Raw genomic sequence first — 13,921 nt, 5'->3', positions numbered from 1 at the left:
TCTACATTTCATATAATATTTCTCATCCTGTTTATTCTAGATTGGATTTAAATTATTGTCTGATGGACACTGTATGGAAGAGGAGACGCCATACTTGATGGTTCTCCGAGGCTCTCAGGTCGTCGACGTTTCCTTGACGCCTGGAGAAAGTAAAACTGGATATATTACACCTATTGTTGGCGTGGAAGGTGGAAGGTTTATCGACTTTGATAGAAAAGAGCGTATCATTTATTGGTTGCAAGGTATGATACAATGCGAAAACAAAATTTCTTATTATACTTTTGATTTGTTTGTTAATCAATTCTTGATTTATTCAGGTTTTTTAATCATTATAAGAGAGAATTAAAAATATTTTAATAGAATTTAATATTTTATATTTTAAAATATATATGTATTACATCATATAATATTTTGTATTATATTAATTAAAATATATTTTATTAATCTCAGGTAAAGACAGTGACAACGAAAATGGTACAATTTATAGCATCCCTTACAAAGGTGGTAATCGAACGGAATTTCCTAATCCCTCCGGCGACACTGGTATTGTCGGTTCACCATCCACCATGGCGCTAGATTGGCTCGGCCGCAATATGTTTATCGGCAATAAATTTGCTTCTAACATCGAGGCTATCAAACTGGATGGCAAGACGCGATTCCGTACGATTGTTTTGGCGAATGATGGTAACCGAACGTCGGTGTCTAAACCAAAAGCAATGTGCGTGGATCCCATTGACGGGCAAGTATTTTGGGTGGACGAGGGAGGCTTCGGAGTGCCAGAGAAGATTGGACGAGTAAATATGGATGGCAGTAATCCATTGATCCTCGTAGAGAATGTGGAACATCCCGAAGCCCTCACTATCGATATTCCTAGCAAAACGTTATACTTTTCCTCTCAAAATCCGGCTTTCATCAAAGCCATGTCGACGGATGGTGTAAATGTCCGTACTATTCTCACCACCGCGAACAACATGGCATTGCCCAAGGCGTTAGCCGTCCACGAATCTCGTCTGTATTATTTGGATCCGCAATACGAGAAAATCGAACGTGTCGATCTACCTAACGGCGATAATCCGGTCACTATCATCGACAATGATTCTGAGCTTCGTACCTTGACTATTTATAAAAAACGTGCCACTGGATCTCATCCTTGTCTTGTTAATAACGGTGATTGCGAGCAGCTCTGTTTGCCTGCATCCGGAGGTACTCGTGTTTGTGCTTGCGGGATGGATTACAGAAAGGTCTCCGATACCAAATGCGAGCCTTACAAGACATTTGCGGTAGTAACTCAATTAGATGTCGCCAGGGGTTATAGTCTCAAAGACTCCAAAGAGGCCATGATACCTATCGCTGGAATTGGCCATCATATTTTACACGTGGACGTACATTACGCTGGCAATTGGATATATTGGGTAGAATTTAATCGAGGCATTTGGAACGGTATCTTTAGGTAAGACAATCTTATTATCTATTTTTATAAATATTCTGATGTAAAAATTTTTCTATAAAGATATTTAATACAACTATAATACATGATATACTTTTGATTTATTTCAGAGTACGGCCTAATGGCACAGAGTTGCAACAAATAGTCAAACAAGGAATTGGTTCCAATGGCATCCGTGGTCTGGCCGTGGATTGGATCGCAGGAAACTTATATTTTGCCAATGTCTTTCCTCATGATAACTACGTAGAGGTCTGCAGGTTGGATGGCTCCAATCGAAAAGTTCTCGTAAAGACGACTACTGATTCTCCTCGAGAACTAGCCGTAAATCCAATTAAACGATATTTGTATTGGATCGATTACGGACAATATCCTCGAATAGGCAAAGCATTCCTCAATGGTAGCAATTGGTTCCCTATCGTGACATCTGGTATTAGCACACCGCGCGATCTGACTATTGACCTTGCTACGCATGACATTTATTGGGTCGATTCGAAATTGGACACTATCCAGAAAGTATCTTACACTGGCGGAAACCGAGAAATCATCCGTAGAAATCTCCCGAATCCGATGGGCGTCGCCATTTTCGGCAGCGATGTTTATTGGGTAGATCGAAATTTGGCCACCGTTTTCAAAGCGAGTAAACTGAAGGGCAACACCAGTCTTCCCATCCCTGTCAGGACAAATCTCCAAAAGCTCAGGGATATCGCCATTTTCGATCAAAGCAGCCAACCAACGGACCCTACGAATCCTTGCTCTCAGGTATTAAAATAAATTGCAATAAATTTTATATATATATTTTGCATTTTATTTATTTAGAAAGAAGCAAAACTTCTTTAAAGAAATTAAAAATTTTTATAAAAAGAACCAACGGAAATAATTTTTAACTTAGGTACCAAACGGCGAATGCTCTCAGCTGTGCTTTGCTTTCCCGAAGGACAATCCTATATCATTTACTTGCGACTGCGCAGTGGGTAAACTCTCATCTGATAATCGTACTTGTGAAAATGTCGAAGAATATTTGGTATTTGCTACGCGAACAGAGATTCGCGCTATCAATATAGATCCGCAAAACACCAATGTACCTTTCACGCCTGTCGGAAATTTGACAAATGTAGTCGGAGTGGACTTTGACTACCAAGATAAAAAACTGCTATTCACTCAGATTCGTCCTTGGGCGAAAATCGCGTGGACACCGTCGAATCGACCATCCTCCTCCGACTTGCACACATTGATCAGTAAAGGAATTAACCCCGAAGGCATCTCGTACGACTGGACTCAGAAGAAAGTATACTGGACGGATTCTTCCAACAATAGTATTTACGCGATGGATATTGACGGGTCTAATTTGGTGATGATTGCACGTGTGGATCGGCCACGCGCCATCGTTGTCGACCCCTGCAATGGTTCTCTCTACTTCACGGATTGGGGTCGTTTCGGAACATCCGGCAAGATTTTTAAAGCTACTATGGCGGGATCATTTAAACGCGCCATCATTGATAAGGATCTTTCGCAGCCTAGTGGTTTGGCAATCGATTATGATGATAGGATGTTGTATTGGACCGATGCCGTGCGTGAGAAGATTGAACGGTCCGATCTCGAAGGCAACAACAGGAAAATTCTTATCAGCGCTACCATATATCCTTTTGCTATCACTGTCTTTAGGGAGCACATTTATTGGACGGATCTCCAGCTTCGCGGGGTCTATCGAGCGGAAAAGTACACGGGAGCTGATAAAATTGAACTAGTAAAACGATTAGAGGATTCCCCGCGTGACCTTCACATTTTTTCTGCGGCCAGACAGCAATGCACCGTTAATCCTTGCAACATTAACAAGGGCGGTTGCGATCAATCCTGTCACCCAAGCCACAACGGCTCTGCGGAGTGCAAGTGCGACGATAACAGCAGACTTGTAAACGAGGATAGAATGTGTGTACCAAAGAATGTCACTTGCGACGCCAGCAAGTTTTCTTGTAGGAACGGTAAATGCATCTCCAGAATGTGGGCGTGTGACGGCGATGACGACTGCGGCGACGGTTCTGATGAAAACACCAGATACTGCTGTGAGTGTGACGGAAATTCGACGCAATTATTTTTTAGTGATGCAATTTATTGAAAGAGAATTTGTGAATTTTTATATTTTAGCTCATCATTCCTGCAGTCCGAACGAATTTCGCTGCAACAACGGCCGATGCATCTTTAAGACGTGGAAGTGCGATCACGAGAACGACTGCCGGGATGGCAGCGACGAGGAGGGATGCGTCTACCCGCCCTGCGCAGCGGGCGAATTCACCTGCGCCAATTTCCGATGCATACCGCAGTCTCAGGTGTGCAACGGCATCAACGACTGCAAAGACAATGTCACTTCCGATGAGACACACGAGCGTTGTCCTCGCAACACTACATGTCCGTTGAATCATCTCAAATGCGAAAAGACAAACATCTGCGTGGAACCATACTGGCTCTGCGACGGCGATAACGATTGCGGTGACAATAGCGATGAAAATCCGATTCATTGCGCTCAGAGAACTTGTCCTCAGAATAGCTTCCGATGTCCTAATCACAGGTAAAGTATTGATTGATAATTCGATAATTTTAATAGAAGATTTATATATATATATATATATTTTTTTATTTAGAAATATTAGATAGATATATACATATTTTTTAAAAACACTTGAAAAAATTATAATAAATTCTATTTATAAATTGTACGTGTCATGTAAAATAACACATTTGAATACATAAAATACATACAAATCAAAATATATGTCGATACACGTATATATTAAAACATGTGACGCATAAAATTATAAATAGAATTTTTTCGCTAATTACATAGAGTGTCTAAAAAAATCTTAATTAAACATACCGTTTGTTATATATAGGTGTATCCCAGCTACTTGGTATTGCGATGGAGATGATGATTGCTTGGACGGAAGCGACGAGCCTCCTGGTTACTGCCAATCTGAGGGTAGAACGTGTTTCGGCGATTTGTTCACTTGTGATAACGGCAACTGTATTCCCAGAATTTACATCTGCGATGGAGACAACGATTGTCTGGATAACTCTGACGAAGATGAGCGTCATCAATGCAGTAAGTTTTACTATACACGCACTTTTTCTCTTTCCCCCTCTTCTCCCTCTCTCCGTTTCTCTTTCATTGATTCAAGGATTTTATTTTATTTATAACATTTCAATCTTTCGCATTGTTAAATTTCTTACTGTATTTTTTATTCATCATTGATCAATTTAATTTTCAGACGACAGAAAGTGCGATGAAGAAACGGAGTTTACTTGTACCGCGAACAAAATGTGGAACCGCGCTCAGTGCATTCCAAAGAAATGGCTGTGCGACGGAGATCCGGACTGCGTTGACGGGGCCGATGAGAATGTGACTTTGCATCATTGCCCGGCGCCAACCCCTTGCGCCGAGAATCAGTTTACTTGTAACAACGGACGATGTCTGAATCGAAACTGGCTGTGCGATCATGATAATGATTGCGGCGACGGTAGCGACGAGGGCAAGTTTTGCAATTCTCAATATAAGCCCTGTAATAGCCAAGAGTTCACTTGTCAAAACTTCAAATGCATACGAAAGCAATTCCGTTGTGACGGTCAGGACGACTGCGGCGATCATTCGGACGAAGTAGGATGTCGTAAGTATATAATAATACTAACATATCATAAAACATACACGAAAGAGAGAAAATTATGATTAGTTCCTTAAATTAATTCACATATAAAAAATTTTTTTAATCTTAAGTAAACAAATATTTTTTTAATAAATGTATTTTCAACCTTCTCTTCTTGACGTGGCAAGACTTGAAATATAATTGATGAAATTTTGTTTGTTCCTCTTTTAGCGTCTAGAGTCAAGAATACAACGTGCCCGAATCCAAAGGATTTCATGTGCGCAAACGGTAATTGCATCGATTCGCAACTGGTATGCAACAAGGAACCAGACTGCGCCGACGAGAGTGACGAGCCGCTGCACTGCAACGTGGACGAGTGCGCTCGTATCGAGATGAATCAATGCGGACACAAATGTGTCGACACACCGACCAGCTTCTATTGCGAGTGTAATCCCGGCTACAAATTGTTGGCCGATGGCAAGGCCTGCGACGACATCGACGAGTGCATAGAAACACCTCAAGTGTGCAGTCAACAGTGCGAGAACACGCCTGGCGGATATTACTGCAAATGCAACGAGCGTTGGTACGAAAGAGAAGCCGACGAGCATACGTGCAAGCGCAGAGACAACATTCAACCGTGGATCATATTTACGAATAAATATTATGTCAGAAACATGTCAATCGACGCGTCAAACTATAGCCTGATGCATCAGGATCTGGTTAACGTTGTCGCGCTAGACGCGGATTACGCCCAGCAGATGTTGTATTTCTGCGACGTTACCGCGAAGACGATATACAGGTCCGTCAGTGTGCTCTTGTTATTCTCAATACTACTTTATTCGTGTAAAATGATTAATATTTAATAACTATAATTATTATTTAATTTAATACCAAATAAATCAATTATAAAAATGAATTTAGTTAGAAAAAATTTGATTTGCTCATTCTTAAATGAGAGCTAGCTTAAATAGTAGAGTCGAACCTAGAGATAATATTTGCTGTTTTTTTTTTGTTTTTACAAAAATAAACATACTCTTTTATTTAGAGCACCGATAAACGGCGGCGAAAGAGAACCCATCATCCGTCATGACAGTTTGGGTCTGGAAGGAATTGCTATCGATTGGGTTGGTCGAAAATTATATTGGCTAGATCGTCACGCGAAGCATTTAGATGTTGCCGAACTCGACGGCACCAACAGGAAGACTCTACAGTCTGGAATAGCAGATCCACGCGCGATCGCGATTCACCCTGGCACTGGATACCTATACTTTACATCCTGGCATCTTCAGGTTGGATATAATATTAAACTCTATAAATTTTTTTGCAAAAAAAATCACATTGCGTAAACGAAGCTTTGTAATAATCATGTTTTTAATTTCAGGCGTACATCGGTAAGATGGGCATGGACGGTAGCAACTTCACTCGAATTCTTACATGGGAGGACGACATCGCTTGGCCGAACGCGTTGACGATCGATTACTTCACCGATCGCATCTTCTGGGCGGACGCGCATCTGGATTATATCGCTTTTGCCGATCTTGAGGGTCACAATCGACGAATCGTTCTGTCTGGCTCTTCGGTGCCCCACGTGTTTGCCATCACCGTGTTTGATGACTTCATTTACTGGACCGATTGGAATCTAAAGGCGATTAGCAGAGCGGAAAAGTTTTCTGGCACTCGTTTACAGGTGTTACGCAACACTACGCATCGGCCCTATGACATCCACGCTTATCACCCACTTCGACAGTTGCCCTACAATAATCCTTGTGCGGATAATAATGGTGGTTGCTCGCATCTCTGTCTTATCGCACCGCCTGCTAGTTCGTACTTGCTCGAGGGATACGGTCAGCCTGGTGTCACCTCTTACAAATGCAAGTGTCCGAATCAATTCATCCTGGATAAAGACGGCAAGACGTGCATAGCGAACTGCACCGCAGGCCAGCATCGCTGCGGACCGCCCGATGAGAAGTGCATTCCTTGGTATTGGAGGTGAGATATTCAAATATATTTAAATCGCAATTTTTTTAAAGAGCTTAAGAAGAAGATTACAATAAAAATTATATGGCAGATGCGACGGAGAGAAGGATTGCAAAGACGGTTCCGACGAGTCGACGAGTTGTCCGCCAAGAAACTGTCGACCGAGCGTGTTCCAATGCGCGAACGGAAATTGCACGCCGAGCGTGACGATCTGCGACGGCGTCAACGACTGTGGTGACAAGAGCGACGAAGCTAAGTGCGCGCTCGAGTGCGGAGAACTCGAGTTCAAGTGTAAATCGAACGGTCGCTGCATACATGACTCCTGGAAATGTGATGGAGACGCCGACTGTAAAGACGGCAGCGACGAGGACCCTGCTATTTGTCGTGAGTAGAATAGCCTGTAATATTTTTGCGATTTAGGTAAAATATACGAATTCTGAATAATTTAATTTATTTTGCTTTTATTTCAATTCACGCTAACTATATTCTCTTTTAGACAATCGTGCCTGCGACCCGAGTACCGAGTTCAGTTGCAAAAACGGCAAATGTATTCCCAAGTTATGGATGTGCGATTCTGACAACGACTGCGGGGACGACAGTGACGAACCGGCATATATGTGCCGTCAAAGGAATTGCACAACCGGATGGCAGCGTTGCCCGGGACACGCAAACTACCGATGCATTCCAAAGTGGTTGTTCTGCGACGGCAAGGATGACTGCCGCGACGGTTCCGACGAGCGTCCGGAAAGCTGTCCGAAGTGCGATCCCAAGATGGATTTCAAATGCGCCAATAACCGGTGCGTGCCGAAGCAGTGGCTCTGCGATTTCGCGGACGATTGCGGAGACGGCAGCGACGAGGCGGACGCGATGTGCAAGGACAAGTACCGCGAGTGCTCCGAATCCGAGTTCAAGTGTAGAAACGGCAAGTGCATCGCGTCCAGATGGAGATGCGACGGGGAAGACGACTGCGGCGACAATAGCGACGAGCAGGAATGTCATCGGTGGGTGTGCAAGGTACGTAAACGGATCGATGAACTGATTCTCGGTTTTATTATATATCACGATGCATTATATTTATATTTCTTTTGTGTTATCCTTTGTTCTTCTCGCAGAGCGAGAGCTTCCAATGTACCAGCGGTCATTGCATCGCGCCGTATCTTCGTTGCGACGGAGCGCGGGATTGTCGCGATATGAGCGACGAACTCGGTTGTCCGCCCAGATACCCCGGAGGAAGATACTGTCCGCAATCCCGATTCGAATGTAACAATAATCTCTGCGTCTCGCTCACCGACATCTGCGACGGCACCGACGACTGTGGCGACAATTCCGACGAGAATCCAACCATGTGTGGTAAGTTTATTACTAATAGATTTTTTGTTTAATAGAAAAGCAGGAAATTAATGCTCTCTCTGTTTGTGCAGCGAATTTCGAATGTGACAAGCACAGACGATTCCAGTGTGCCAACCACAAGTGTATCGCCAGGTATCAGTTATGCGACGAAATCGACAACTGCGGCGACGGGTCGGACGAGAACAACATGACGATGTGCGTCAAGCATACTCGTCCGTGCGACTCGATCTCAGAATATACCTGCGCGAATAAGAAATGCATTGATCGTATAAGACTCTGTGATCTCGCGGACGATTGCGGTGACTTGTCGGACGAATTGGGATGTCGTAAGTTCTATTCGTTTATATTCTTCCACTCTCGATCACGCTATGTCAATCGCAAATCATCACAAGTTATCATCTTTTCGCGTTTTCAGATCATAATCATCACTGTTCGCCGAACGATCGCGGCGGTTGCGCGCATGAATGCCACAACATTACGAACGGCGGCTACATCTGCGCTTGCTATCCTGGTTACATAATTTCCCCCGACAATCGAAAACATTGCGTGGACATTGACGAGTGTCAGACCGATCAACATCAGTGCTCTCACATCTGTACTAATTTGAATGGCTCGTATGCCTGCTCTTGCCGGCAAGGTTTCCAACTGTCGGATAAGCATAGCGGTGTGTGTCGCGCTGAAGACGATAATATTGTCGTGCTGTTTGCCAGAGGACCCGAACTCAGGGCCTATGATTTGCATAACAGAGAAGAGATGGATGTGATAGATAATGAGAAGAGAGTGAACGCCATCGATTTCGATCCCAGGACGGAATACGTTTTCTGGATTGACTCGCACGATAACAGCATTAAACGATCCTATATGGTGAACGCCAAAGAAGGCCAAGCAAAAATTGGACACGCGCAAGATCTCAATTTGAAGAGTATGTTATTCAACTCTCTAATTGATTAGTTATCATTTGTTAAACGTTAAGATATTTAATCTCAGTTTCTTAAATATTTAATTAATTTTTTTTTAATTTTTTAATTTAATTTCTAAACCATTTATCGGAATAATTAATTTGCAAAACACATTAATATTGTTTTATATTTAATATTTAATATTATTTTTAATATTATACAATATTTAATATTATATTATTTATTTGCAACTAATGTCAACGATATTCGAATTAATATAATAATATTAATTTTTCCAGTGGACTCTAAACCGACGAGCTTAGCAGTGGATTGGATTTCTGGTAATCTCTATTGGAGCGAGGTTGATCAAACAGTCCTTCCTCCTCAAGGTAGGATCATGATGTCCAAATCGGACGGCAGATATCGGCGTAGCATAGTCAGAATGAATGTTGAGCAACCGACATCGGTGGTTGTGGATCCCGAACGAGGCGAACTTGTATGGGCTGACGCGGGTAATCAGCCAAAGATCGAAATAGCGTGGATGGATGGTGATAGACGCAAATTGCTCGTGGCTGAACGAATTGCCAGTCCTTCGGCACTTACTATCGATTACGCTATGGAACATACCCTTTATTGGTCTGATATCAAGCTAGATATTATCGAGGCGATCAACTTGGCCGGAAACAACAGAAGAATTGTTTTGAGGGTCGGATTACCGCTTAGATATCCGGTGGCCTTGGATGTTTTCGAGAATAATCTCTACTGGGTCGCCAAACAAACGGGCGAGCTCGTACGACAAGATAAATTCGGCAGAGGAGTTCCGCATACTATCGTCAAGAATCTTCCTAGTCCCGGTGGCCTCAAAGTCTACCATCAACTAAGGTATAACACCAGCCTGAGAGATCCTTGCCACAACGATCAGTGCAGTCATCTCTGCGTAACGATTCCGGGCGGCCACCGTTGTCTCTGCTCGGACAACGGTGATCCTCTTCAGCCTCTGATCAGAGATAATAACGAGAGGCATTGCGACGCCACTAATGAAAGACCTCTGCCAGCACCTAGGATATGTCGTTGCCAGAACGGCGGACGATGTCAGGAGGAAGATGATAAGCTGGCCTGCAATTGCCGCGAGGAATTCCATGGTGAATTTTGCGAAATGGCGGCAGTCGCCGCCAGAGCAGGTGGATCCACTGCTGCTATAGTCATTCCCATAGTCATATGCCTGCTGATACTGTTCTGTGCTGCCGCGATCTTCATGGTTCTCAAGAAGCGACCATTGTAAGCATAATAATCTTGGATACAATAATACAATTATTATTTCTCTTTTATAAAACTTGATTATTATTTCTAGCGGCAAACCTGGTGGTCTTGGCAGTCTCACGGGTGCTCAAAGTGTTTCCTTCCGGCAAGGCAGTAATGTAGAGTTTGGCGAATCTGCTCATGAAAGGATGGTAAGCCCTTTGGTCGTTTTGTTTTAGAGAGACGAATTAGTATGACATGTTAATAAATTTTTCCTCGAAATATTTGTTATCATTTGATTTGTTTTATGCTTACAGGAACCTCTCGACGTAGAATATAATCTCAACGATGTTGCCCATAAAAACCGAGACTTTAGCAATCCGATGTACGACGCGGTGAATATGGAGAGCGGTACCACAAACGGTACCAGTGTTGGTAACCTGTATGAAGCACCGGCAGAGATGAAACCCTCGAGCATGCAGCACAAAGAGCCCCCGCAGTTGAATCTAAAGAGGAGAGAACTGGACCCGACGCCCATCGACTCGGGCAAGGACACCCAGCAGCTGGTCGAGGAAGACAAGTCCGAGTGTTAGGATTAATTTTTGTTTTCTATTGTGCTTCTCGAACTTGAACGCAGATCGACATGTTTGACGACTGCGAAGAATATATAAGGACAAACGTAATTAAAATTAGTTTACCACTTCTACGTAAATAGTGCGGATTACTTGCAGCTCGTACGTTATTTATTAAGCTGTTTACTGAGACGTTTTTGACAAAATGTGTGACGATTCAATTAAAGTTCTGTTCTATTTAGTGATCCTCGGATATGAGAATATCGAGATTTTCAAGATTTTTAAGAAAAAGGATATCAAAAGATTATTGTCATGAATATATGTTATTTCTTAGATTCAAGAGTTTGCAAAAGTTAGATTTATGTAAAATTCCTAAATTTTAAATGTAAATTTTTACATTTTATATATTTTCTTTACAATTTCTTAAGATCTTAAGAGGTAAATAAAATTGAGAATGCACTTTTTTATAAGGATTCATAAATCTACAACTTTGTTATACTCTTGCATTAAAGAATCATAATACATAGATGTTCAATTTCCAAGCTCCTCAAATCTAAGAATCTGTGGTGATGCTTATCTCTAGATCTATTTGACCATAGATTCTTATTTCTAGATCCTTTATACCAAGAATTGTGAACTGGTTTTAGGATCTTGACATTTTTCAAGAATATAGAACCACAAATGACAATGATTGCGAATCGATAATATCGATATTGCGGGGATAATAGGGCGAAAGCGAATTGCAATAGGCACGATTGTGTCATTTTTTATTAGGTGTGTGATTTGTAAGTCTTGTAAATATTATTGCTAATAATAAAGTATAACGCGTTTATGTTATCTGTGTACCATAAAAAAAACGCAACACATTCCATTCTAATTCGAAGTTGCTGCTGACAAAGTGTAACGATAACGCGGGACACTTTTTCGATAGCTAGGATATGTATATGTATATGTGCGTGTACGCGTGCAGGTGTGCACGGTGCTCGAATTGATGATGCATTGCATTCTTCGATAATCTTTCGGAACATCTGCCATAAAATTTATATATATATTTATAAATATTTTTATATATACATATAATATTATATATATTATATATATGTATATATATATATATATATATATATATCATTTTAATATTTTATTTTTTTCATATTTACGATTTTTAATATTTTATCTGTATTATAAAACATAACAACAAAAGTATAATGAAAACAAATAATTCGTTCACAATTTTATTAAAAATATATATATTCAATTTGAAAATAATTGCTTGCTATTTGTAAAATATTATAGTTTAATAATTCAATCGTGTTATATATTTGTTTCAACCATACAATTCGAGCACTTGATGTATGTGTCGAAATTAATTCTCAACTACAAGTGGAGCGAAAGATTTGTTTTTTTATAAAGTAGAAAAATATTTATAAATTCTGAAAGTAATCTCCATTTTATTTTACCTAATGTTATCACGTTTTTCTGTAACATAAAATAAAAAAAAAAGAAATTTTTAATTAAAATTTAATATTACTTTCGTATATACATATTTTTAACAACCAATTTTTAACAACCAATAATTTTAATTAAAGTTTATCATTCTCAGATTATATATGTTTATCGTTAAAGATCCTATTGCGATTGTATTATTATTCGTATTGAGTTATAATAGTTGAGTGTTAATGATACACGCATGTTTGTCCAAGAAGCTGTATTCTTAGCGGGATATTTTGAGAGGCATGGCGTTATATAGTTTTTTATGTTGAAAAATGGCCTTCCGTGTTACAGTAAATAGAAGCGTGTAATTCCGCGAATGCGAGATAGATGTTTTACGCATGAACATTATTAAATGTTATCTTTGTGGATGTTATTGCGGACAACGATCGATTTTACGACAGAAAGAAATATCTCTTCCACGGTGAATATATGTTCGGTATATGTGCTCGATTGACATAATTGTACATTGCTCTAGATTGTGTGAGGTGTTCTTTCTGCAAAAGACAATTGAATTAAAAGGAATCAACGAAAATTTATATATATATATATATATATATATATATGAAGTCAATCTTCTAATCGTTATTTAAATCAGAGATTTATTTCAATATTTTTTGTATAGTGCTATTCTTTCTCTTATTCCTAATTCGTGAGTACTAATTTTCGTTTTCGAAACATTTTTTTCTTTATTTTTAAAATTGCTAAAAGTAATATAATGATTGGCAATAAAAAATAAAAATGAAATGATCTTTATCTGTATTATCTAGTTTAAAAAATAATTTTATATAATTAAGTCATGTCATATTACATATGACGATTATTTCAAATTCAAGGAGACGATTAATGAAATGAGTGCCTGTGTTAGTTTCTTCCTTTTAATGCATATACACTCTTTTGCACAGTCAGTAAGCGTGTAATTCTTCTTCTACACAAATCACGATTGTAATATAATAATTTTTGTATCCTGACATTTCCAAATATTACGTTCTAAAGATTATATTCTTAAAGTTGTTTCACTTGGTGTATAGTGATTGTTTTAAAACTGGGAGAGTATTTTATAATTTGCTGTGTAAATATCGGATAATTAAAACACATTATTTGAAAGGACAGATGAGTGTGCTTTTGTCAAATAATTGTGTCTAAAATACAAGATTATTTAATTTATATAAATTGAGAGATCTCTCAACGTGAGAGCACGTTGTACACACACACGGATCGTGTAATTAAGAGAGGAGAATTATCGATACTGACTCATCCTCCAAACAGATTATTATACAGAAAAGTATATATAAATAAATAAATATATATATA

General features: G+C 40.0%; 1 protein-coding gene across 1 annotated transcript in view; it reads left to right on the top strand.

The window, feature by feature from the left end:
- The window catches only part of Mgl (low-density lipoprotein receptor-related protein megalin), a 42,921-nt gene extending 29,000 nt beyond the window's left edge, over positions 1–13,921 (top strand). The window contains exons 12-29 of the mRNA XM_072907608.1: positions 41–242; positions 451–1,450; positions 1,558–2,206; positions 2,337–3,507; positions 3,590–4,010; positions 4,333–4,541; positions 4,708–5,103; positions 5,311–5,878; positions 6,125–6,368; positions 6,461–7,068; positions 7,148–7,440; positions 7,553–8,070; positions 8,169–8,406; positions 8,478–8,732; positions 8,822–9,328; positions 9,605–10,583; positions 10,657–10,756; positions 10,862–13,921. Of these exons, the coding sequence (XP_072763709.1) occupies positions 41–242; positions 451–1,450; positions 1,558–2,206; positions 2,337–3,507; positions 3,590–4,010; positions 4,333–4,541; positions 4,708–5,103; positions 5,311–5,878; positions 6,125–6,368; positions 6,461–7,068; positions 7,148–7,440; positions 7,553–8,070; positions 8,169–8,406; positions 8,478–8,732; positions 8,822–9,328; positions 9,605–10,583; positions 10,657–10,756; positions 10,862–11,137 (8,634 nt within the window). The 3' untranslated portion in view covers positions 11,138–13,921. The remainder of the gene's footprint in view (positions 1–40; positions 243–450; positions 1,451–1,557; positions 2,207–2,336; positions 3,508–3,589; positions 4,011–4,332; positions 4,542–4,707; positions 5,104–5,310; positions 5,879–6,124; positions 6,369–6,460; positions 7,069–7,147; positions 7,441–7,552; positions 8,071–8,168; positions 8,407–8,477; positions 8,733–8,821; positions 9,329–9,604; positions 10,584–10,656; positions 10,757–10,861) is intronic.

This window comes from Anoplolepis gracilipes, chromosome 15 (genome assembly GCF_047496725.1).
Source record: "Anoplolepis gracilipes chromosome 15, ASM4749672v1, whole genome shotgun sequence".
Taxonomy (NCBI): Eukaryota; Metazoa; Arthropoda; class Insecta; order Hymenoptera; family Formicidae; genus Anoplolepis; species Anoplolepis gracilipes.
This window is presented reverse-complemented; position numbering and strand designations above follow the sequence as displayed.